This window comes from Suricata suricatta, chromosome 16 (genome assembly GCF_006229205.1).
Source record: "Suricata suricatta isolate VVHF042 chromosome 16, meerkat_22Aug2017_6uvM2_HiC, whole genome shotgun sequence".
Taxonomy (NCBI): Eukaryota; Metazoa; Chordata; class Mammalia; order Carnivora; family Herpestidae; genus Suricata; species Suricata suricatta.
In genome coordinates this window covers 35,362,225-35,389,449 of record NC_043715.1, presented here as the reverse complement: position 1 = coordinate 35,389,449, position 27,225 = coordinate 35,362,225, and the positions used below count along the sequence as shown (strand labels likewise).

The 27,225-nt window shown below is 38.9% G+C and overlaps 1 protein-coding gene across 1 annotated transcript; it reads right to left on the bottom strand.

The window, feature by feature from the left end:
• Positions 1–478: 478 nt before the first annotated feature.
• Positions 479–27,225, bottom strand: SHCBP1 (SHC binding and spindle associated 1). The gene is made up of 13 exons (XM_029925380.1): positions 27,117–27,225; positions 24,263–24,430; positions 23,971–24,086; positions 22,085–22,293; positions 17,600–17,692; positions 14,502–14,735; positions 14,235–14,403; positions 13,807–13,927; positions 10,752–10,883; positions 9,992–10,110; positions 3,992–4,078; positions 3,469–3,610; positions 479–1,681 (listed from the first exon to the last, which is right to left on the bottom strand). The coding sequence occupies exons 1-13, from the start codon at positions 27,223–27,225 to the stop codon at positions 1,356–1,358; spliced, it is 2,025 nt and encodes a 674-aa protein (XP_029781240.1). The 3' UTR covers positions 479–1,355.

The following is a 27,225-nucleotide window of genomic DNA, read 5'->3' as shown; positions in this document are numbered from 1 at the left end:
AATGAAATCTAAAAACCATCATGCTATAAAAAGGAACAAAGAAGGTATTAACTTTAGTTATCTTGCTACTTGTCATTCTCTTGACACTCCGGCAAATTACAAGAGAATATATGAAGTCTAAACTCCAAGATAAAATGGAAATTTGATTGGAAAACCAATTTGATTTTTTTAAACATTGAATAAATGGTTTTTAAATCAGTATTTGGCTCAAGTTGATGCAGAATTAATTAGCATTACCTCTGCAATAGGATTTAAAAGAAGAAAAAGAAAAATGCCTTTCAATAGTCACACAAAATAGCCAACATAAATTCTTCCACATTTAGTCGCATCTGAAAAAAAATAATAATGTAGTCAAATTTAAGAAACAACAACACTGAAGGAAAAATTTAATACTCTTTCTGAAACACTAAGAAGATATAAAAATATTGTGTGCTCATTATGGCCCATAATGCATCTAGAAAAATAGAACAAGATTCAATTTATTATTTCATCATTTTAATTTTAATCAGTAAGCATATTAATGTCACATATACTTTGTAAAAATATATATATCTTTAAAAGCTGTGTCTTACAGTATGATATTCAAGAACACAGAGCTGACATAAGTTGTAACAGTAACCACTATATGTAAGATATTTGAAATCTGATCAGAATACTGTTATGGTCAAAGAAAAACACCTTTTTAATCATTCATATTCAGCAACTGTGAAAATGTTCTACATATGCATTGGCTCTGAGTAACGCATCTCATATCCGTTTCAAACATGCCATGCTATTACTATTTTGATGATTACATAGTTCAACATAAAAATGCATCCCACTCAAATTCTCAATAGTAAGTCTGGTTACACAGATAACCTCCTAATCATAAAAAATTATTTTAAGACAAGTATTACGCAAAGATAGCATGGCATTTGGACTTGCTGTAACTGGAAGAAAGAGACAAGTGTAAGAACACTGCACATTTGACATTTGACACCTACTGCATTTCTGTGCACTCATCTTGCATCCCCTGATTTTTCTCCTTTGAAGTGCTAGGTTAAAAGCGTATTTAGACTAGAAAGTTACTGATAGGCTTAATAATATGAGAGGACTATGTGTTTGAGAAAGCAAGACTTTCTAGATAAGAAATCTTCAAATATTTTCTATTTTATATGTTTTTATAACCTTCCTTATAAGGAGGGAATGTTTCATGTGCAACACCTGCAGACAGAAATGGATGTACATTTCACTCAATCCCAATCAAATATATGCAGAAAAAAATACAGACATGAAGCAAACTATGATAGCAGCAGTGATTCTCAGGGCAGCCTGTGCAAAATCCAATGTTTCGCTATCTATTTACATCACGGTGGTCAGAAAAGAAACGTGCCAAAACTCCCTTTCCCATTCCACTTGAACTGGTTCCCCACAATTGAAACAAACACCTCCTGGGACATTAAGTTGTCACCAGCTTGTGTGATCCCCAGTTCACTTAACCTTTTCTTTTTCATCTGGCCCTTCTGAGTGGAGGCAGCAACTAGTTCATTTACAATTTCACAGTTGCCTTCCACTTGCTCAGAAAGGCTGGATCGTGCATAAAGCTCCATTCTGCCAGTTGCACACTGAATCAGCTCTTCTAGATCCACCCTTTCTGCTGCATCTGCCTCCTCACTTGTCTGAATTTTAAGTGCTCTGTTTTCTGGAAAAACAAACAAATACAGTAAAGTGTACAAAATAACCCAACAAAACATGTATATATTTCTATATTCTCATTAGAGCTTTCAAGTTTGTTCTGCCAAGGATTCCTGCTGTAGTCTGACTAGATTCCATGGATTCTTTGCCGTAAGTATTTCAATGAACAGTTGTCTTTGTAGCAAGGTTTTCTGACCTTCATACAGGATGACCAATTTTGAATTATTTTCTCTTTTTATCCTAGAATCTCATTCACTCAACGGACCTTTCCTGGACATTGACTACCTAGTAAGCATGGTGTTGGGAGCTAGACACTAGGATTAGTGAGAATGCCACTCTTCCCAAAGGAACTTCCCTTCTAGCAGCTAATGCCGGCATTAGAAGGGAGTGCTTACTGAGGGGCAGAACTCTACATGGCTCCTATGACGCCCACATCCTTGGCGTTACTTTTGGGATTGTTAAGTGGCAAAAGGATTTTGCACGTAAAATTAAGGTTACTAAGCATCTGACTTTAAAGAGATAATTCAGGCGTCCCTAATCTAATCATATGGGCCCTTTAAAGTTGGGTGTTTTTCTAGCTAGATAAAGAAGAAAAAAGTACGAAGAAATTCAAAACATGAGAGATTCGAAGCATGAACAAAATTTGCCTTAAGCAAGGTTCTCTTGAGGAAGGTTGTGTAGATAGAGGGGGTTATGAAGCAAGGACTAGACAGTGGCCTCTACAAGCTGAAGCAATCCTCAGCCAATTGCAAAAAATGGAGACCTTAGTCCTACAATCTCAAGGAAATGGATTTTGCCAACAATATGAATGAGCTCAGAAGCAGATTCCCCCCGCCGCCCCCCAGCTCTCAGATCAAGGCCCACTCCCCTCAACTTCACCCTTATGAGACCCTAAGCACCAAGTCCACCTGGACTTCTGACCTACAGAACTGTGAGAAGAAAAAGAACTCATAGATACCTAGAGTGGATCCTGATGGATGATGAAGACTACTTTCCTCATCTATGCCAATGCTTGATCCCTTTCTGACTGAGACTTCACAGTAATCTGGGTCATGGCTTGAAAGCCACAAATTTCCTACTAAGCTCAGCTTTGCTGCCAAGAAAGACAGTTGACAGGAAGGCATTTACTTCTACCAATAAAAAATAGAGACAAACTCCACGATCCCCTCCTGTAGATGCACGCACATGCGTTTCTCTGACTCCATCCTTAACAAATGCCCGCAGGAGCTACCATTGCTATCATACGCCCAGTTTTATTCTATAAAGGCACAGAAAGCCAAGCCTGGTAAAAGGGGACTACAGGACCACAGAAACCACACACCAGGGTTCTGAATGAACAGGTGAGCTAGTCGACAGTGAAAGTTTCTTCCGCCCTGAGAGTCTGTAACGTTGCAGCTGGCGGAGCTTCTCCACCTCCACGTGCAAGCATATGGCGGTTTTCCTCGTTAAGGAGGAGAGGAGACTCAGATCCTTAATCAAAGATAAATGCTGAAATACACTAGGATCTCATTTTTATTTTTAAAAATCACTAAATAGGGGCGCCTGGGTGGCTCAGTCGGTTAAGCCTCCAACTTCAGCTCAGGTCATGATCTCACGCTGGTGGGTTCGAGCCCCGCATCAGACTCTGTGCTGACGGCTAGCTGAGAGCCTGGAGCCTGTTTCCAGTTCTGTGTCTCCCTCTCTCTCTGCCCCTCCCCCTCTCATGCTCTGTCTCTCTCTGTATCAAAAATAAATAAAACATTTTAAAAAATAAATAAATAAATAAATAAATAAAAATCACTAAATAAAACACACCTTCAGTTTCATCTTGGACATTTTCTTGTAGATCAGAGAAGATTGTAGGTTTCACCAAGACAACACCATAACCTTCATTATTATGTATGACATTATTCACCATGGATATTCTGGGAATGTCATAATGCTCATCTAAGAAGTCCTATGGCATTGAAAACAAATGTTTTAAGGAACTGTCACATTCAACACTGCCTGCTTTAAAAATCTTCTCACTTTTTTCAGGCTATTCTAAAAATAAAGTAGAAAGCTATGCTCATTAATATGCGGTAGCACAGTCTGAGCTCTGAATGACACAGCATTCCTCTGTCATTCCTGCAGATCTATAGACTGCAAAGTATCCTCACAAAAGACCCTCAACCATCAACTATTGATATCAAGATGATTATTAAGATGTATGCACTGTTTGTGCTTTTCAAACCCAGAAACAGAAGAACTCAACTTGGGAATTCAATAAGACATAATTATTTCCTAGATGAAAGCATTCTAACCTTTGGGAAGAAGGTGTGTGAGCAGGTGCACTCACCTTAATGAGTATCCCTTCCTTGCAGTGATGGATCCCATTGTCACTCAAGGTGCACTTACTCCCGGGATATATTTCTATACCAGCACCCTACAGGTTACATTTCAAGGTATCACAATCAGTTTTTTAAGGCAGGAGATTTATTAATCATTTCTTAAACATTAACATAGTGCAAATAAAAAATGTTTTACAGAAGTTTTATTACATATTTCTAATCAACATTTCCATTTGCTCCATTTCCAGCAAGTTGTCTATCATTTATCACTTTCAAAAACCACGCAGATACACACACAGAACACTGGCTAAGATTATCAATACTTGATTATTGTTCCAGTCCCTTTCATTAGGGACAAGTCAGTTTTCTGATTCTGCCAAAGGAAAAAAACAAAATATTTATCAATTTTACACTTATTAAAAATAAACATCCCCTCTGAGATACTAAATTAGTTGGAGAATGGTATTTGAGACTAGAAAAATATTGCAATTTAAGGATAGAACGAATTTTTGGGGGGCTCCTGGGTGGCTCAGTCACTTAAGAGTCCGGCTTTGGCTCAGGTCTTGATGTCACGGTTCATGGGTTCAAGCCACACGTCAGGCTCTGTGCTGACAGCTCAGAGCCTGGAGCCTGCTTCAGATTCTGTGTCTCCCTCTCTCTCTGACCCTCCCCTGCTCACACTGTCTCTCTCTGTTTCTCAAAAATAAGTTAAAAACATTAAAAATTTTTTTAAAAAGGATAGGATTTTTAAAAACATACCAGTTTAAAAACATCCCAACATAACTTAAAAATCACTTCTATGAGCTGAACAATTAACAGCCTCTACTGTTACCCATGTTAAAATTAGCAACCAAATCAAGTGTCTCAGTAATACAAAGTAACCAGAAAAATCCGTGCATGGCACAATTCTTTCACACCGTCCCTTGGGACCACATGGTACCAATTAAGTAACAGTAACAGGAATAACTTATTTCCTGAAACTATACTAAGCACTTTGGAAAGTAAAAATAATTTACTCAAATCTCTATAGTTAAAAAAATCATTTTTAGAATAATTTAGTACACAAGACAATATCATACATGAAGAAGAGTTGCTATTAACCATTTATATGTTGGGGTTTTTTTGTAAGAGTAGTAGTATATCATGAGAAAATTTATTATTAATCCCCCTTTTGGGGATACAAGAACATATATGCCTAGATGGCCCACTACACACTAATCTAACTCTCTGTTAGGTTAAAAAAAAAAAAGAAAAAGAAAAAAAAAATCTGCCAATAGGGCTTTCTACCCCAGACTTGAAGCTGAAGAATCTGGTAATCCATAAACACCAGACACAGACCCGAGAAGCCTCCCCAAAAGCCTGAACTCACTAACCAAACGACTAGGCAGTCTAGAAAGAAGTCTGTACAGCAGTCAAACTCTACAGACAAATAACAGTGGCCCATCCCCATGCTGGCAAATGCCAAGAGGACAGAATGGCTTCTCAAGCCTGTAACCAGGAACCCCAACTCTCCCAAAGGGGCGGTGTCAGAGAAAGCCAAGCAGGAAGCCAGGATCTGCATTCCCCACTGGCCAATAACAAGGCCCTAGCAGCATCACTGGAGACCACACACTCCCACCCGACATTAACAAGATGCTGCCCCTCCTCTCCACCAGAGCAGTATCAGAGCAGGCCTGGTAGGAAGTCTGGACTTTCACCATTGCTCAGTGGTAACAAGGCCACTGCCACGGGTCTCGGTGCCAGTGGACACCATAAGGGAAATCAGAATTTCCACCCCCTCCCAGCAGTACCAAAGAGCTGTCCCACTCAAACTGGTATCAGTGGAGGTTAAAATGGGGAACCTGGACTCCTACCTCCCTCCACCTGCAGTACCCTTTATCCCATCCCCTCCTGTAGGGGTGTCACTAAAGCTGAAACAGAAGATCCAGACTCATATTATAGTACAAGATATCCAGGTTTTGATGGAAAATCATGTCATACTAGGAGTGAGGAAGATGTCAAACTGAATAAGATGCTCAACAAATGCCAAAACCAAGATGTCAGAGATATAACAATTAGATGACAATGATTTTAAAGCAGCTACAATAAAAATGCTTTAATAAGCAATTACGAACATAGTTAAATGAAAAATTAAAGGTGCACATAGAAAGTCTCAGCAAAAAACCCAGAAGATATAAAAGACCAAACGGAAATTACAGAACTCAAAAATAACTGAAATAAAAAGCTCTGTGGATGGACTCCACAGCAGAAAGGAAAAGAAGATGGAAAGAATCAGTGAACTAGGAAGACAGGACAGTAGAAATTACGCAACCTGAGCAACACAGAGAAAATACACTGAAAAAGAAAAGTGAGCAGAGCCTCAGGGACTGGTAAGACTAGGAATATCAAGAATGAAATGAAATACCAGCACCAACCATGCAGACGTCCAAAGGCTGAAGATTAAGGGAATACTACAAATAACTCTACCTGTAAATTTGACAACTTAGCAGAAGAAATGGTCACCTGCCTCCCCAGGCAGGTGTGAGGCCTAATGGGCCGGGTGGGAGGCGGTACATGGAACACCTGGTGCTCTGGGAGCCACGGCTACCACTGCCACCATGCAGGAAAGCCCTTCACCATGGACCGGGCGCCCATCCACAGCAACTCTGTAACCTATGATCATATCTGTTAACTCGCTCAATATGAAATAGGTCATTTGAACATCCCTATAACTATTAAGGAAGTTGAATTCTTAATTTTAAAACTCTCAAACATCTCCAAGCCCAGATGGCTTCACTGGAAAAATCTACCAAACATTTAAAGAATTAATACAAATTAGGGAAGGGAATACTCCCAAATTCATTTTATGAGGCTGGTATTATTCTGATAGCAAAACTTGACAAAGATAGTGCAAATAAAGAAAACTTCAGACCAATATGCCTCATGAATACAGATGTAAAAACTCCTCACAAAATATTGGCAAATATAACACAGCAATATATTAAAAAATATAGGATATGATTAAGTTGTGTTTATTCCAGGGATGTAAAACTGGTTCAAAATTTGAAAATCAATTAATGTAACCCACCATTTTCTTTCTTCCATAAAGAAAAATCATGTAATCATATGAAATGCAGAAAAAACATCGGACAAACATCAACACACATTCATTACAAAAATTCTCACAAAACAGAAATAGAGAACTTACTCAACTTGATAAAGATTATCTACAAAAAGCCTATAATTAACCTTATACTGAATGGTATAATACTGAATATATTCTCCCTAATATCAAGAACAAATAAGGATGTCCACCCTCACCACTCTTATTCAGCATAGTGCTGGAAGTTCTAGTCAGTGCCATAAAGCAAAAAAAGGAAACAAAACCATACAGATCAAAAGGGAAGAAATAAAACTGTCCCTATTTGCAAATGATATGATTGTCCATGTAGAAAATCCCAAGAAATCTACAATACATTCCTAGAACTAATAAGAAAAGTCAGCAAGGTCACAGGATATATGATAAACAAACAAAAGTCAACTGTATACTAGCAATCAACACATTGAAATTAAAAATATGAGATGACTTATAATCACTTAAAAATGAAATATTTACATACAAATTTAAGAAAACACATATAAGACTTGTATACTGAAAAATTATGGAATGCTGATGAAAGAAATCAAAGATGAAAATAAATGAGAAAGAGAGAGAGACTGTTCGTAAGATTGGAAGACTCAACATAAAAAAGATGTCCATCCTCCCTTAACTGATTTACAGTTTTACTGGGAATCCTATCAAAATCTCAGCAAGATTTTTGGTAGACAGAGACAATATTTTTCTAAAACTGATATTGAAAGGCAAAAGAACGAGAATAGTTGAAACCATGTTGGAAAACACAAAGTGGAGGAATCACTGTGTCAGTTTCAAGACTTAACATAAAGTAGCAGATGTTGGTGGAGGGAAAGGTAGACAGACCAGTGGAATGGAGAGCCCAGAAATGGGCCTACACGAATTTCCCAGAAGATTTTTGACAAACCAAGTTATTAGAAGAAGAGCCACCTTTTCAAGAAATGTTGTGGACATTTATGGGTTAAAAAATAAACAAGACATCTAAAACTCATATTTATAGCAAAATTTACTCAAAAATGGATCATGACCTTAAATGTAAAATGTAAACTATAAAGTTTTTAGGAAAAAAAAAGAGAAAAATCTCTGATACCTAAGGCTGGGCAAAGAGCTCTTATACTTACAGCAAAAGCACTATCCCATAAAAGGGAAAATCAATAAATTGGACTTTCCTGACATTTAAAGCTTTTCTTTGTAGAAGTCCACCTGAGGACTAGTATCTAGAGTGTAAAAAGAACTCTCCAAAATCTACAGTAAAAAAGAATAATCCAATTGGAAAATGGGCAGAAGTCATAGACATTTCACTGAAGATAAGGATGGCACGTAAGAATATGAAAAAATGTTCAACATCATTAACCACTAGGTAAATGAAATGTAAAACCACATATCTATCCAGAATGGCTAAAATTAAAAGTAGTAAAACAACAACAACAACAACAACAAATGCTGTTGAGGATGTGGAGAAACTCTATCACCCTATCACTGCTTATAGGAATGTAAGATGGTGTAATTACTCTGGAAAACAGTTTAGCCATGTCTTTAAAAAAAAAAAAAAAGTAAACATGTAGCTCCCATGTGCACTCCTGGGCATTTACTCCAGAGAAACGAAAAGTGCTCACACAGTAACCTGTACATAAATGTTTGTAGCAGCTTTATTTACAATAGTCCAAACCTGGAAAAACCGAGATATCCTTCAACAGGTGAATAGTTAAACTGGAACATGCTGGAATACCAATCGGCAACAAAAAAAGGACAACCACTTTGTACCTGCAACAACTTGGATGAAGTGCCAGAGAACTGTGCTAAGCAAAAAAAAAAAAAGCCAATCCCAGAAGGTTATCTTCTGTATGATCATGTTTACATAACATTCTTGAAATGAAGAATAGAAATGGAAAAGAAACTAAAGTTTGCCAGTGATTCAGGAAGAAGTCTGAAGGAGGGGCAAGCAGATGTGGGTATCAAAGACAACATGCAGGGGCACCTGGGCGGCTCAGGTGGTTGAGCGTCTGACTTCAGCTCAGGGCATGATCTCACAGCCCGTGGGTTCAAGCCCCGCATCGGGCTCTGTGCTGCCTGCTTTGGATTCTGTGTCTCCATCTCTCTCTGCCCCACCCCCCACCCCTACTCACACAGTCTCTCTCAAAAATAAATAAACATTAAAAAAAATTTTAATAAATAAATAAAAGGCAACATGCAGGATCCTTGGAGTGGTGGAAACGCTCTACAGAATCACGTTATCCGGTTGTGCTATTGTATTACAGTTTTCTAAGATGTTACACTTAGGGGGAAAACTAGTACAGAGTATACATACAGGACGGATCTGTGTAATTTGCTACACCACATTAGTCAGCAATAATCTCAAAATAAAAAGTCTAATTTAAAAAAAGCAACTGAGGTTCAATTGCTACAAAATTGTTTACAAAAGTAACAAATGTGGGAGGAGGATGGCAGCGCGCCCGAGAGGAGTCGAGCCGGAGGAGTGGGCGCGCTGCTCCAGTGCGAGCCGAACCCGGCCAGGCAGGCGCCAGGCAAGCCACGGTCTGGGACCCGGGGCGGCGGCCCGATCCCACATGCCAGCTTACGCGGCGGAGGGGGACGGGCACCTGCCAGCATGGCGCTGCGAGGAGCCGCGGCCCACCCACACCGAGGGGCAAAAAATAAAATAAAATAAAATAACAAATGTGAAGGGTCTAAATCTCAAAGCTATCCTAGAGAAACTGTGAGATTTCTCATTTTTCTTCCTTATGCAACTGAATCTGGCTGACTTAGTACATATAAGTGTCTGAACTTCTTTGAGGAAAGAGAACGGGAGTGTACACCTTTCCATCTTGGTCCCACATTTTACTTATTTAGAACTTAAACCTAAACTTCTTCCCTACGAGGTAAGAGATCATCCTACCTTGGCACCATATAAATCTGAGTTCTTCATTAAAAATTCTGCTGATGTTCGCACTGTGACTCCTGTAGTCTCACACTGTAGCACACAGTTTTCCAACGTGGTCTTACCATGGTGAACGACTAGAATGAAAACGTGCAGTCAAACGCTTGAAGTAATGTGTGTTTTCCAACATTAGAAATGGCCTAGAGCTGACCTTATTGGGTGGTCTATTTCTCTAGATTCCATTTAAACTTTGTTACTAGAATTACAAATTCATAATTTACAAAACAATGACTAAAATCTTAAAGAAGCATTCTTAAAAAAGAATGAATTGATCTCAGAAGTGTAAAATCAAGTTAAAAAGCACTTTTCATTACCAAAAAAAGTATCAGAAAGTAACTTTCAAGAATATCCTGGAAGGGAGAAGAAAAGGAAGCCAATTCTAGAAAGGGCACACAGATCCGAGGAAACAAATACCAGCACAATGTGAAAACAGCTGCTTAGAGTCTAGAGCTAAACTGAATACAAAGAACACAGTATTGGAATGTTTAAAAGAAAAAAAATGATCACAAAAAAAACCAATATTAAACTAACAAATTTTCAAGAACAGACTGAACTATTTTTTACTTTAGAGTAAGGTTCCTAAGTCATATTATGTATATAAATAAATAATCAGCCTTCCATATACTCAAGAGTAAGTTTATTAAATTGCCTCTTCCAGGAAAAGTAAAGTTTACCTTCAAAGCTGGGAACAAAATACATGAAATATTCAGATACTTACTCAAGATTCCTTCTACAGCATCATGCTGAATAAATTTTATGCTTGAGATCTTAATATCTGCACCTGTACATTCCACAAAAGTATCTCCCTTGCCCCTGTTTTCTATCACAATATCATCTGGCAGACCATATCCTAAGGAAGAGAGCAGAGCATTTAAGATGGGTGAGGGGAAATGTCTAAACATACAATTGATACAGTAGATTTCTCTATTTCAAATAACTACAAATGATGTTTGATACCAGTCAACCAAGTTGTATTTCAGTAAAATCTAATTATCTCCCCACATATCTTATTTAATTTAAACCAGGTATACATTTTTTAATAATAACAACTCCTTAATTCGCCCCTATATCAGAAAGACTACCCTATCAACCATCTCATTACTAAATTTGCTTACAAAACTGCAGTGTAAAAATAAATAATCCTAAATACTCACAGCTGGTTCAAAAAGTTTTTAAAATGCATTTAACCATTGGGGGGGAGGGGGGAGGGGGGAAGACAGGTGGTGGTGATGGAGGAGGGCACTTGAGGGGAAGAGCACTGGGTGTTGTATGGAAAACAATTTGACAATAAAATATTATGGAAAAAAAATGCATTTAACCCTTATAAGTTTTTTCCCCAATTCTAAAATCCTATCATTCTAATACAAATTAGGTTTGAAAAATCCCAGGCATTTCTCAATTTTAAATTTTAGTATTCTCTTAAACTGACTTAGAACCTGACAATAGGACTTAAAACAATTTCAGTTATTGAAAAAAAAGGTCTACCTTGTGAACCAATAAAAAACAATGGAGCTCTACAAATTCCAAACTAATAATGCAGGCCAGATCTCTGGGTTACAAAAAACAGGAGTATCAGAAAACTAGAGAAGTTGCCTGACTTTCATCATAAAACAGAACCACATAGAAAAAGCTGTAAAAATTAACTCTCAATGTCTAAGATGAGCCTTTGCTTGAGTAGATGAAAGCAGTTACTACATTAAACAGGCAAAACTGGGGCGCCTGGGTGGCTCAGTCAGTTAAGCGTCCGGCTTCGGCTCAGGTCATAATCTCACAGTTCGTGGGTTTGAGCCCCGCATGGGGCTCTATGCTGACAGCTCAGAGCATGGAGCATGCTTCGGATTCTGTGTGTCCCTCTCTCTCTGCCCCTCCCCCTACTCATGATCTGTCTCTATCTCTCAAAAATAAATGAATATTAAAAAAAATTAAAAGAAAATAAACAGGAAAACCAATAAAGTTTTCTGTACTCAAAGGACACAGACAAGCCTTCAGGGGCACTGCAGAAGAATGCAAGGGGACTCCATACTTGGGAATGATGACCGTGGTGACCTATGGATTACTAGATTGTAAGTAATTTTTTTCTGATTCCTTTTGTGTCTCCCTGTAGTTAGAACATTTTCTACAATAACCATTATGTTTACCATCAAAAATAAATATTTAAAAACTAAAAAGAATTGCCATATTGAGAAAAAAAATTAAGATTACATTAACAAGCTACATATTCATAGCAGTTTAAAACATAAAACCATCACTTAAGCAAATGTACTAAACAAGAAAGAAAAACCCTACTACAGGGGCTGTTAACACCCTGCACATAGTAGGTACTCATACTCATACCTCTTGTGATAAGTGATAGCTATAGATCAGTCAGATAAGCTTTACTCTTACTCATGAACCTGATTCCCCAAATTCTCAGAAATGCTCCCTGTTAGCAAATCTGTAGTCATTTTTACCCTTAATTCTCAGAATTCTATATGGTTATTTATGACACTTCAGCAATTTCCTTATTAATTTCCTCACCAATCTAGGAAGAACTGTTATCCACCATACAATCTAAATTTCACTATGCCAAAAAATAAAGTATTTTTACTGCAATGATTTATCCTGCAGATGTGTTATTTATACACACATCTATTATATATCAAATGTTGGAGAGGAGAAAGAACAAAAATTACATACATAAAACAAAAAAGGGGGTGAAGTGATGTACTAGTGAACAGCAGGAAATTAAAGTCCCGGCCTTGCTTCCATTAAGAAGTTTTGACAAGATAAAGAACATAGCTTAAGCAGTCTGTGAACAGATGCACAAGTCCCAAAATGATATATGATCTTTTGTATTACAAGCTTTATTGCTAACTTTAAGCTCTTTGGTAAATAGTTGAACAGGTGCATCTAAATTTGACATGTTATGAAAATACACAGGACCAAGCAGAACAATTGTAAAGTAACCTAAATTTAGGAATCACTCTAAATGTACAGTAAGATTATGACAGCTAAAAAGTTATTTTTAATAGAATCTTTCAATACTAATGTTCTGAAAAGTATACATTGGTCAAGATACAAAGTAGGAACTGACATTCAGCAAGCTTTTAAAGAATGAATAAGATAGAGCTTTTTGGTCCATTTTCAAGTTAGTACCTACACCTATTCAAAAATATGTGAAATTTAAAACAAAACCACGCATCAACATATCCATAACATATAAGAAATAAGAGTAGGCAGGAAATAAAAAATACTAAATATTCCTAGGGAAAATTTTTATTCTAGAAATGAAATTTCCTTTCCATAAACACCTACAATCTGAAAAATATGCTTCTTCCTAGTGGTCTTTTTTTCCTCTACATGCTTGTTTTCCCAACACATATAACGCCACAAAAAATCATACCTCAAGTTCCTCAAACCCTGAGTCAATGCCCCATACAATTTAAATACTCTTTTTTTTTTTTTTTTGAGAGACAGAACCCAGGTGTGGACGGTACACGAGGGCAAAGGGCAGAGGAAGAGGAGGGTCCTAGGCGGCCGTCACGCCCAGCACAGAGCCAAGGCAGGGCTGGATCTCACAACTGTGAAATCATGACTTGAGCCAAAATCAGGAGTCAGTAGTTTAACTGACTGAGCCATCCAGGTGCCCCTAAATACTCAAAATATTTTAAGGCAATTCATCTGAAATCAAATGGAATTAATTATATTCTTGGAGCTTCAACAAGATCAGTGATTTACCGTTTTCTTGAGCGCACCATGCAGGACAGTTTGGTTGCATGATATTCCAAACTCACCTTCCAACTCAATGGAGTCAGCAATGGCGAATGTGCCATGTACCATGTAATGGCCAGGACACACGATCACAGTGTCACCTTCATAGCAGGCATTTATAGCAGACAACGGGTCACTATGGAACTAGAAAACAACAACATATTGCAAATATACACCCCCAAGAGCAACATACATATCACTCCAGGTACCCTCAGGCTTCACTTTCAAAGTGCCAAAACCACACAATTCAAAATTATCTCCTCGGCTACTACACTGATTCCAACACATGCTCAGTAAGTGACTAATGCTGATGAAAGGCAGGGCTCTCACTACTACCCATTTCACAATAAATCAACTCTGGGAAGCTCCTATAAACGCTTTGTAGAATTCAGGAAAACCTGGCATGAATTAGAAGAGAAAAAGCCACCTGGGGCAAAAAAATTCCTTTTACCTGAATTTCTGTTTCTTCCTTACAAGGCTCCTGACAAAGCCGGTCCCTGAGCAGAGACCGCAGCAGACCAGTCGTCATTGTGGAGGAGACCACATGCGTGACCTTCTGACCATTAGGACGAACGCCCTTTGCTTGGATATTTGAATTCTTCTGATAACCAAACACGTATCTTAGAGAAACCAACATACCTATCAGTTCTCAGTAAGACAGTAAGATAGCTTGTTAGAAACAATGCCAACTAACTAAGAATAACAAAGACACACATACCTCAACAAAGGATTCTCAATGAGTTTTAGCTTTTGTTTTAACTGTTCAATCTCAGAATACAGTTTTAACCCTTCAACCATGGAGATGTTTTCCTGCTCGGAATCAGAGTTACAATTTGACAAACTGCTTCTCAGATTTAAAAATTTCCTGTAACTCTCCTCACATTGGGACAACAGATTGCGGTAATCAACAATAAGTCCTGAAGGAACTCGATCTTCAAGGATGTCATAATGCCTGAAAGTTTAAAAGCAAATTGAAATATATTGCCTTTCTGACACATTTTCCTATCATTAAAACAGGCCATTTAGTCCTCAAAGTCCAGGAAGAAAAGCATTTTATAATACATAACATGTTAAGTCTTTCTGAAAAGCACTCTATTATAAGTAGAAGCTATTGAAAGTTTTAAGGACCACTTTATTAAAGTCACTAGCTTTTCTTGCTTTGGGGAGTTGCTGGTTTTGTCCTAAGATCCAAGCATTTGTGATTTACAAACACTGAAAGTTCATGTTTCACAATTTGTAATCATTATTTAATAAAAAATTATTTTCTCATATATTAGATTCAAAATCTTAATAAGTGAATGTCAGAGGGCAATCTGGGAGAGTGGGTGGGAAGGGAAATATCTCTAGTAGTGTCATAACAATGTTGAAGATTACCATATTTATAAGATCGAAAAATAAAAATGACTGAAGTCATATAGTCTTTCCTCACATTTAAAGCACTACAGTACAAAATTATGCTGAATATTCCCTTAGGAAGATTATAACAATATTTCAAAAACATAAGCCTTTGAGATTCTCAGAAAAAACATAAAGCTGCCATTACTAAACAGAAAGTGATTAAAACAAAATAACATTGTACTGGATAACCTTACTGACACTTAAAATTTATTATTAGTTTGTATGCCTTCTCAAATATATAGACAGAACAAAAAGTATTTCTAGATGCAATAAAATAATCAATGAACGTACAATCAAGTTAATGGACATGAAATTAATGGATTTGAAAATAAACTGCAATATTACTGTCATTATCTCATGTTTTAAAATAATTGCTTTATTTCTCAGTTAAAAGCATATTGACTGGCTATGCCTGAGCCTAGAGTTTTTCAACCTTAAATTGGTCTCTAGAAGTAGAGAGGGTTTTTTTTCATGTTCCTTGGGGATTCTAATGTGCAGTCAAGGTTGAAAACTATTGCCTTAGATGATGTTTTTTAACTTAGTCATGCTCTAAATAACATAGGAGGAAAAACGGAACCACATCCTAAACAAATTTACATGAAATTACAGTTAACATTCAAACAGTACTTAAAATGAATAAAAAATAATTTTTTTCTACTTTTCAAATAAATGAATTAGGTGAAGCTTGAAAAGCAAGGATTTTGTCTGCTTTGGTTAATCCATACTCATTTAAAGATATTCTAGAAATCCACTTTCCAAACAAAAATTTGGGAACTAAACCACGGACTGCTTGATCAGGTCTATTAAGTGATAAAGATTAAGACTCAAATTTTAAAATAAGTTTCCTAACATTTCCAATATCCATGCCAATCAGCTTATTTCTTCTCATTAGAGTGATACTTTGTGATCTGGAAGCAATGAACCAACATCTGTGTCTCAGACCCATAAGCTTTGAAGTACAGTGTTTTGAATTAAAAAGGAAAAATATTTACCTCACAGTGCAAAATCAAGACAGTATGGTTTGGTTCCCTTTAAATCTTGCATGTTGATAATGCTACTCCTCTCTTTGCCCAGGGACCTTCTTAAGAGTCTGCCTACATTTGATAACATTCCAGTTTCCCCATCAAGTACCATAGTTTTTTCTCCATAACTGAAAACAAAATTCCTCCCTTATGCTTTCCCATCTGCCAGGGATGTAAAAGGTATCGTGTAACTCATTTCTGGTCTGAACATATAAAGCTGTCAAGTCAGAATACAGTCTTTTCCAAGTAAAGATCAAATTTGCTAGATACACATTATTCATCTACCATTACATTTCACTTCAATCAAAACCAATCATTGTTCTCTAACAACAAGCATAACAAAACTAGAAAATACGCAAGTATGTTGAGATTCTGGCATTTTATTGAATACATTATGGGAAAATAAGAAATGCATGATGGAAAAACTAGAAAGGCTAAGTAGAAATCACACATAATTCTAAACCAGAAAGAACCATTAACCATACTTTTCACATATTTTTTACTTATTATTTACTATGTAAATCAAGAGAAACTTACTAAATCTAACTGGGTTCCACAAAAATGTAAAGGGTTACTGCCTTACCTTAAGTAATAAAATCATCTTTCATATAGGGAAAAAATCACCTTCTACAATTTTTTTTGAGTGAAAATTCTAATTTTATTCTTATTGCAGCACTGCCTACTAAATTACCACTTAGGAATACAGAAAATTACCTGGTCTTAGAGTACCATCTAGTGGAAATCTGAATGCTATGTAGGTAGCATAGTTAAGTTAGATTTTTTTGTAATGTGTTTTTTCCCTATAAAAATACAACAAATTAGAAGAAGAATGTGTTTCAGTAATTGGGAAATTTTTATGCACCACCAATATTAACTGTTTAGTATTTTTATCCATTTGTCCCACAAGATTTAAGGACAAGAAGTTGATCTTGTTTTCATCCTGAGATAATTCTGTTAGTTTAGCCTAGTGTGCTTTACTGTAGGAACTCAGAAAAATGCCAAATATTTTTAAAAGTACTCCTTTAAAAAAATGAAAGCAAAAGAAATCTTCTATAATTCAACTAACTTCATTATTTTTCATACAACCGTCTTTGAATTTAACACAGGGTTTCTTTCAAACACATTAGCTCAACTGAGTTTTATTCAGACTTACAAAACAGTGAGTTGTTTAATTTCAGTGTCCTTGGACTCCGCTTTTAGACTCAGTGTACAAACACTAACGGTGGGTTCATCGCGCTTGTACAAGTTTCATTTAATAACTCATCCATGGGTTATCCTATTTGTATAGCGGCCTGCTTCTGCATGTGGCCCTTAGAGTATGTATACTCCGGACAGGCAAAATGAACCACGGACAGCCCTTTTTCCAACATGGACAAGGTCACTAATAAATACTTACAACCTCAATCGAGGTTCAACACATCTGACAAAATAATCATACTCATCCTCTTCTTCTTCATCCCAGCTCCTCCAAATGTTTTGATAGAAAAACCTGAAAAGGAAATTCATATCATTCAAAGTCAATCACTGGCTCAGTGTTCGGGTTCCGGAGGGGTGCAAGTTAAGGAGTAAATCACAACAACTGTATTACCAACAACAGAGAATGCGGCATAAATGCTAGACTTGATAGCTGTGAGGCATGTAAGAACTTTTTTGAATTGGCCTAAAGAAGTTTTTCTATAACACTGTTTCCATTACCACCTTTTTTAAATCAGAAGAACTGCTTATTGACCATCTATAATTGGATAGATGGTAGTGTCATTTATTAAGATAGGAAAGACTGGGAGAGAAAAAGGTTTGGGGTTGAAATCAGTTGCTTTCTCCATGTCTGAACTGAGATACCCATCTGACGTCCGAGTGGATGATGTCAAGAGTAAACATGAATGTATAAGCCCAAAGCTCAAGGGAAAGATCAGGGCTACAGACATTAATCTGGGAGCTGTGGCATACTGATGGCATTAAAGCAACAGATGAGATCATCTAGGGACCTGATATAAAACAGCAGTTCAAACCTGGCTCTGCATGTGAGAATCCCCTGGGAAGCTTTTAAAAATCGATTCCCAAACCTACCCCAGACCAATAAGCCAGAACCTTTGCAAAGGGCAGGAGGAGAGCAGGGGTTGGGTGTAGGATCCATATTTTTTTAACCCCCGCCCGCCCCCAAGTAATTGAACAAATTCTTATTATGGAAAATTTCAAACCTCAACAAGAACAAACAGTATTGTGAATACCATGTATGCATTACCCAGCTTCAACAACTATTTTATTTCATCTCTACCCTACCCACTTACTTCTCTGCTCCCCACCCCCACCATCCCAATACTGGATTTACTTTAAAGAAAACGTCAAACATACAACATTCACAAATTTTAGTATGTAGCTGTAAAATAAATCTTTATACCAAAAAAGTGTTATAATGTCTTAACATCCAAATATCCAGTCAGTATTGAATTTTTCCTATTTGTCTCTTCTGCTATTGTTGCTGTTGTTGTTTTATCATTGGCTTGTTCAAATCAGGATACAAACAAGGCTCAGCTGTTGCATTTAATTAAATCACATGTATTCTATAGATTATCCCTCCTTCCTTTTCTCTTTGCAATTTATTTAGCAGTTTCCCACACTCTGAATTTTATTGATTGCATCCCCATGGGGTCATTTAACATGTTCTTCTGTTTCTTTTACTTCTGGTAAACAGAAAGTAAGCTCTAAAGACTTGATCAGCTTTAAGAAACATGTTTTGGAAAGGATACTTAAAGGGAGACACAAGGTACTTCCATCAGGAAGCATGTGATACCTGGTCGGCTATTCTGATGATGAGGTTAAGAATGACCGGTGGATTCGGGTGTTGGTAGCATGATCTGTCTACGGAGTTCCCCATCGGTTTTTCACCAATGGTTGTAGCAGCCAATCATGATTATTGCCTAGAACCTTTATTTTATTGCAAATTGCAAAATAGTGATATTCTGATCCTATCATTCTTTTTTCATGTATTAGTTGGACTATTCCTATAAAACACAATCCCCAGGGGCACCTGGAGGCTCATTTGGTTGCGCGCCCGACTTTGGCTCAGGTCATGATCATTACTGGAATGCCAGGAGGTGCAGACTGCGACTACACAGAACTCTGTCAAGAAGTTCTGCAGTGAAAAGAGAGGAGCAGTGAAAATAAAGCCATCTCTTAATTCTTGTATATTGGACCGCCGGTCTCTTCACCCTCTAGTCATCTCAAAACAAAACAAAACAAAAACCTGAGCACTCATTTATTCAATTAAAAAAAAAAAAAAAAGAACTGCTCCACGGCCGCCCTCACAGTTCAAACCCCTGAGCTTGGCCGTATTACATGGATTCACCGCCTGGCTCCAGAGCACCTCTCTTTTCAGACCTCCTGCTTACAAACTCCCATTTCACAAGCTCTTTCAAACCTGCATGTGACAAGCTGCTCAGGCTGCCCACCTTCCCCCCTGGTGAGCCTGTATTAACATTCCAAGACCCAGCTCAGGTACGATCCTCACAGGTACCATACTGGGCGTTCACACACGACTCACATCTGCACCCCTTCCACTGTTTATTCTCTCAAGACCAAAACCTTGACTTCTGGCTTACCCACTCACATCTCCTCATCCCCCACACCCACTCAGCCAAGTCCCAGCCATCCTACCTTCGCAGTAAGCCTCCGTGTGTCCTCTCCACACCCCACTCTAGTCCACTCTCTTGCCTGGGCTTCCTATTCCATCTCCCTCCATTTGTCTTCCACACAGCAGCCAGAACAAATCTTTTAAAACACAAAGCTGATCCTCTTCACCCTTGAATAAAAACCCTTTGGTGCTTCCTCGATGCTCTTACAGACAAAAATAACGGATTGGCTGATGAAGCCTGCATCTTCTGACTCCGGACAACCTCTAAGCCAGTCTCCCAAGTCTACCCCATTACTGTCTGTGTTCCAGCTACACTGGCCTTTCACTGCCTTAAATTCACAAGGCTCCCGAACCTGTTGCCTCCCCACCCCTGCCACAACCTCTTTCCCCTAGCCAACCCTTCAGACCCAAGTTCAAATGTCATTTCCTCAGGAGACAACCATGTAACAGCCACCTGACCCAGTCTTGGAACACTCTAATTCTTCATTGCACTCACTGCAGTTTCCAATCACATTTACACCTTCATGTGATTAAGATTCATCTCCCACCTTTAGAATGAAGTCCCCTGTTTCAGGCGCCAGTCAATTCTTACCTTCAACTCAGGACCCTGCACTTGAATATTAATTGAATAAAAAACAAATGAGAACCCTCATAATTTGAACTTTCCTGGGCATTGATCAGGATGTGAGTCCTCAAAATAAAGAATAAATTTTGCCAGGCTCACCTTCAAATAATACCATTACCAATTCTAGATACTTACCTTTCTACCAACTTCAATACTCATAAAGATTCATTCCCTGATTCCTAATTTCCTAAACTCATCAATTATTCCTTTACCTTCAAAGGCTTCAGTTGACAGATTTTTTTTTTCTAGTGAGAGAAATATTAGAGAATTATTCTGGTTCTGAACAGAAGCCAGGTCATTAGATTTATATTGCTTGGGCAAACACTGAATATCTAGGGTTAAACGTTCTTATGTACAATTGGAAAATTTCCATAAGATCTTGGAAGCAGGGCCCCAAACACTCTGCCTCTTTGTGGAACACTGAAATTAAGCTCAGCAAAACCAGGTGCACTCACTAATGGTATAAAAAGGGAAAACTACAAGACACTGTGCCACACCATTAACATGATCATTATATTATCCAGTTTCCCAGGTCCTAGAGGAACAGAAGTCCATTTCTAAATAGCCAAAAGTCAGCCTTCTTTAGTGAATATACTTATAACCGGAAGGTCCAAAAGAACTATCTGTGTCAGGAACTATCTGACAAAAGATTTCTCTGATGGTGGTTATCAGAGGGGAGGTGAGGGAGGGAATGGGTAAAATAGGTGATGGAGACTGAGGAGAGCACCGTTTTAAAAATATAATTTATTGTCGAACTGGCCCAGTGCTCATCCCCACAAGTGCCCTCCCCATGCCCATCACCCACTTTCCCTCTGCCCCACCCCCATCGACCCTGTGTGTTCTCTGTATTTAAGAGTCTCTTATGGTTTGTTTCCCTCCCTTTCTGTTCGTAACTATTTTTTTTCCACTTCCCTTCCCCCATGGTCTTCTCTTAAAGTTTCAAGGAGAGCACTTGTGATGGGCACTGGGTGATATATGGAATTGGTGAATCACTATAATGTACAATGAAACTAACATAACACTGTACGTTAACTATACTGTAATTAATTTTTTTTAAAGCATACCAATTAATCCAGTTGGGGACTTTCCTCCTCACTTAAGGGACAAGGAGTGCATATGTTCAGGTGGAAATCAGGTATGCCAAAAAAAGGTTGAAAGGCATGAACACATCCCCTAAGTATCCTGGAAGTGGCCGGAGAAAACATCTTTGGCCAGACACATTCTTGAAAAAAAAAAGTGTGCACAAGACATGGTGTACCACCTTTGCTTTCTTTCGTTTCCTAATATTCAGGTACTTTAATCGTAAGCCTTAGTCTCCAGAACTTTTAAGAGTTTCTAAACATAGACAAACCAAATGAAGAACCCCTTATCTTTTGTTAACATTGGAGAACACTAAATGAAGGCCAGACAGGAATTCTTTGTATATTTTTCAATTTCTCTGTAAGTCTGAAATTATCTCAAAATAAAAAGTTTAGATGCTTTTTAAATCTTTTTAACTTAAAAAAGATTTCCCTATCTTTGAACATTTTAAAATATTGCAGTGACCCACTTCACAGTTTGAGTTTTAAATGTAGGTGTATCCCGCGGACCGGAACTACTACATTTCATGGGAACTCTCTTCCTACCTGACATGTTCGACGGCAAGAGCGGTCTGGCCAAGTTCTCCAGAGTCATCGTTCACCACCCAGAGCTCCTGCAGCGGCAGCCGGTGCTCCTTCAGCTCGAGGAGCTCATGCATGCACCCCAAGGTAAAAGCGCTCACTTGAGACTCGCAGAGGTACGGCTCGGCAAGCCTCACTGCTGCCTTCAAGGCTGCAAAGTCCACGTCGGTGACCTGAGATTCAAACCATTCCTTACACGGGTGTCAAAATTAAGACAAATATAAAACACGACTTACAGCCTGGCTTTTTTAAAGCATGGAAGGAGAACCGGGAGCCTTCGTCCATAATATAAAAAATACACAAGAAGGGCCTGGTTCTTACCCACAGGGAGCTGGCGCTGTGATGGAGAATTGGGAAGACACACAAACAAGACAATGATGAGGATGTGGCAAAGCAACACTGCAGGGCTGATGGTCTGGTGTCGCTGGGACTGTGGGGAGAAGTCACTTCCTAGCTGTGATGTTCAGGATGAAAGGGAAGCAGCCATCTGAAGATCAGGGAGGTGAAAAGGCCCAGTGGCAGAGACCAGCTTGGCTGCTGGAAGCAGAGAGGCAGTGCTTCTTGCTGGAACCCAAGGGAAGAAATGGGCACGGGAGAGTGGGGGCAGCAGGAGGGGAAGTGAGAGAGAGGGGCAAGGAGATCAGGATGGAAGGGGCATTGGAAGGACTTGGATTTTGTGTTCTCTAGACAATGAGAAGCCACAAAGCCAACACCAAGGCTGTGGTAAATGTGGCAAATTAGAGGTTTTAAGCAGAGGAATGGCACATTTCTCTTTTAAAACAATGACGTTGACAACTTTTAGAGAGTGAATCAAGGTGGAGATAGGAGATTGAACACGGACAGAAGACATGGATGGTGACGACACTATCATAATCAAATTAACAGACCTTTCTTGCAACTAAAGATATTAGCTTAATCCAAAACTCAAAAGTCCAGGAACAGCTGCAGCCCACTGCCTCGTACATAATCTCTGCAGAAAGTGATCATGTCATTTTCTGAAGGAGCTGCAGCAACAACTTGTATTTTCACTCCCTGGTTTAACATTTTAGTTTAACAGGGTTTTTTGTGGTCCAGTTAACAAACACTGAGAAAAATTCACAGCTGTGATTAGAGTGCAAATTTAGTGTAAAAGGCCCAGCCAGTTGAAAAATAAGATTGTTTTTACTTTTGACAATGGGACACATTATCAAGAGATTAACCACATATCTATAAATTTGTCAGGTCAGTTTTAAAATGCCTGTTGGGGGGCGCCTGGGTGGCTCAGTCGGTTGAGGGGCCGGCTTCGGCTCAGGTCAGATCTCACGTTTGTGGGTTCGAGCCCCGCGTCAGGCTCTGTGCTGACAGCTAGCTCAGAGCCTGGAGCCTGCTTCCGGTTCTGTGTCTCCCTCTCTCTCTGACCCTCCCCTCCTCATGCTCTGTCTCTCTCTGTATCAAAAATAAATAAAACATTAAAAAAAATTAAAAAAAATAAAACGCCTGTTGGGTTTGACCTTCTTAATGGGCTACAACTAAGACGGTAAAGAATTAATTGGAACTCCGTTGACTTCATAATGAGGCCTCTTTATTTTTTAAATGGTCTCAAATACCTCCTCCGAGTCCTAAATTCATAATCCATTTCCCCTTGTCAAAGGACACGGAAACTTACACCCCCTCAATCCCCTGGTAGCTCCTCCTTGGCTGCCTTTAAAATCTGTGGAACCCTCCATGCATCGTGACAATTAGATGTGAAAAACATGCTATTTTCAATCAGCTCATAAACTTTAATTAAAAATAAGCACTTCGGCTGTAACAGTCTGAAGGAAAGTGCTTTTAGCTAGAGACAAATGTCTTAACAACGGAATTAAATTTACCTCAACCAGCACCTTGAACACATTAGTGCGCCAGACTGCCCGCCATCCAGATGGTTCAAGGACCTTCTCCAAGAACTCAGCTGTGAATTCTCTTACTTCAGAGGCCTTGCAGTCAGCTGCAAACAAATTAAACACAGTAAGAACTGAGACTGCATAAAGCAGAGAAAAGTTAATAAATCTACTTAAATCCACTTTCTCAGAACGAACTGGGAGTCTGGGGGACTGAGACAGACAATCTACGTGTAAACTGAAAAGACAAAAGCAGTAAAAAAAGAACAAAAACTCTACTTACCTAAAATGTAATCTTGATAAGCTCTGAATCGTTCATAGAACAGAAGTTGACTTGTCTGGAATATTTCCGGGAAATGAGTCTTCTCTTCAGGCACAAAACTTTGTAAGTTAGTACCTGGCTTATCATGACTGCTACAATCACTGCATGAATCTTCCTCTTGGAACAGACCTAACAGAAGAACGAAATAATCAGGCTACACTACCCCAAACACTTCCAGTGTTGCAGACTGCTTCTAATTTCATACCCTTGCTTAGAAATTCCAAACAAAATACAAACAAGGATTTGGGAGCAATGCTTTATTTACCTTTATCACTGTCAGAAGAAACCAGTTTTCCAAACTTTTCCAAACTTTCAAAATACTGCAAAAACCAAGTTCTACTTTGATACAGTAAGAACTTAAGATCTTTCATAGGTTAGGTCTTTGTTGCTCTGTGAAGTTTTTCACAGACGCAGAGGAAAAGGGCTGCTTTTTATTCACTAGAAGTCACCAAAGATCTCCTTTATAGGATAAAGCTGTGATTCTTACTATAGCTAGCAACTATATATTTGACCATTGTAGTGTTTTTTTTCCCAAAATAATCCCCTAAAGTTGCATTAAAGTGAGGAGCTGGTTTCCTATATTCCTTCTCAAAACGAGTTGAAGCCTCTCTTTATTGTCTTCAGTATCAGTCTGCCAATGGCCCCTCAATAAACAAGGATGAGAGATTCTTAATAATGCATCAGGTTTACTTCACTAAAGCTACTAGGTTCCTCCTCACTAATTTCAGTGACTGTGTCTGAGGAAAAGATTAGAAAATGCTAATCACATTAGGTTTGGGCTGTATGTAATTATGTTTTATAAGGCATGACTTGGCCAGTGGCACATCTAATTCTGTGCAATACAATGTTTTTAATAGACAAAATGACTACTAAATAAGCAACGCCGAGGGTAGCGTTTACGCTGGCAAAATAACCCCCACAGGCTGTTTCAGGGAGGGTATCCGAAACTGTTAACAGAAGTCTTCCCACCCCCAACCCCTCTGCTCCGTGTATTTTCTCCTTCCTTTGACTTCTTTGCCTCTGTGCAGGCCACCAGAACTACCTGACCTCACAAATGGCCCACAGTGTACTCAGGGGTCTACCACTCACAAATGCCAATGCACATGAACGTCAAAGGGCATCAATACCTCACTAGCTGTGAAGCAATCTCTCTGTGCCTCAGTTTCCTCTTCTATAAAGGAAAGATGAAAATAGCATGCCTATGTCATTAAATTAAGGCAATTAAATAAGTTGTGAATCACAATAGTAAAAAATAAATAGTATATATAAATGTTAAAGAAATAATACCTTCGCCTCACACCCATCAGGATGGCTATTATCAAAAAACAATAAGAAAGACTATCAGGAAACAAGTGTTAGTGAGGAGGTAGAGAAGTAGGAACCCTTGTACACTGTTGTAGGCCTGTAAAATGGTACAGTTACTATGGAGAACAGTATGGTGGTCCCCCCAAAACTTAAAAATAGAATTACCATATGGCCCAGCAATTCCACTTCCGGGTATATATCCAAAAGAACCGAAAGCAGGACCTCCAAAATATACGTGTACACCTATGTTCACAGCAGCATTATTCACAAGAGCTAAAAGGTGGGAGCAATCCAAGTGTCCATCGATTGGTGAATGGATACACAAAGTCTCATAGAGACATACCATGGAATATTTTCTGGCCTTGAAAAGGAAGGAAATGCTGACACCCGCTACCCCAGGGATGACGTGATACTACATGAAATAAGTCAGTAACAGGACGAGAAATGCTGTATGATTTCACTGATAATGAGGTACTTCGTCAAAATCATAAAGACAGAAACTACAATGATCATAGCCACGGGACGAGGGAGAGTAGGAGGGGAAATTATTGTACAGTAGGAATACAGTTTCAGTTTACAAGACGCCAGAGTTATGGGAATGGACGGTAGTGATGGCTGCAAAACAGTGTTAATATATTTAATACCACTGCACAGTACAACGAAAAATTATTAAGACAATAAACTGTTTTATGTTTTTTATAATATAAAAAAGCAAAGGATACCTTACTTCAGCACAATTCTTTATCGCCACGTTGAACGTATTACTTTTCACACATTATTTCACTTCATCTTCAACATTCTGTAAGACCATTGGCTCTGTTTTCCAGATAGGAAAACGGAGGTCAAGTTCACTTTTGCCAGGTCACAAGAGGGATTAGTAGTGGAATTAAGTCATACATATTTGCCAGACTCTCCACCATACAATCCAACTGAAAACGTTAAAGGAAAATTCCGAACAGCTTAAAAATATCAGGACAAACAATAATAATGGAAATCTCCCTCAAGAGGTAGACAGGACTGAGAATTACACTTCGGTTCTATTTTTAGACTGTCCTATATTGGCTCTCCTGACTTCGGACATGTCACCTACTCTCAGTGCGCAGGGCTACCTAGGCCAAGGATTCAAGTTTCTCCTCCTTCAGTTAAGGGGAGAGTGGTCCATGATCCACCTTGAGATGGAGAAGAAAAACAGGAGACGTCTCTCCACAGGTGAACCCGGAAGCCCACCCAGACCTCCAGGTTGGAAAATCTTGGCCTGGCTCAACTCCCTCCAATCTCGCAGAAGATGAAGCCAGATGGGGCGGGGAGAAGGGGAGATGCCCAGAGTACCTCCCGACTTTGGCGTCCTGAGAGGCGGCTGGAGCCTCGCACTGTCACCACTGCCACCCTCGCCAGCGGGGTCGGGAGCCCAAATAAGATCCAGGCGCCTTGGAGGGTCCCGACGCTCCAGGACCCCGAGGAAATGGTCCGCCGCTAGGAGGCGGCTCCTAGCGGCGTAATGGGTGCTCACCTTTCTCCAGAGGCTGTGTCTCCTCCTCGACTGCCCAGCCCGTGCGCTCCGGCTGCGGAACCATTGCCTGCGACCCCAGCCCGCCAGCCCCCAGCAACCCGTCAGCCAT

What these genes read in the sequence shown, in the direction of transcription:
- SHCBP1 (XM_029925380.1), bottom strand. Translation starts at nt 27,225, where the DNA reads ATGGCTGACGGGTTGCTGGGGGCTGGCGGGCTGGGGTCGCAGGCAATG. An exon ending in TTATCAAGATTACATTTTAG is followed by an intron (nt 24,087 to 24,262) that starts GTAAGTAGAGTT and finishes ATTTGTTTGCAG; the next exon opens with CTGACTGCAAGGCCTCTGAA. An exon ending in TGTTCAAGGTGCTGGTTGAG is followed by an intron (nt 22,294 to 23,970) that starts GTAAATTTAATT and finishes TTTGAATCTCAG; the next exon opens with GTCACCGACGTGGACTTTGC.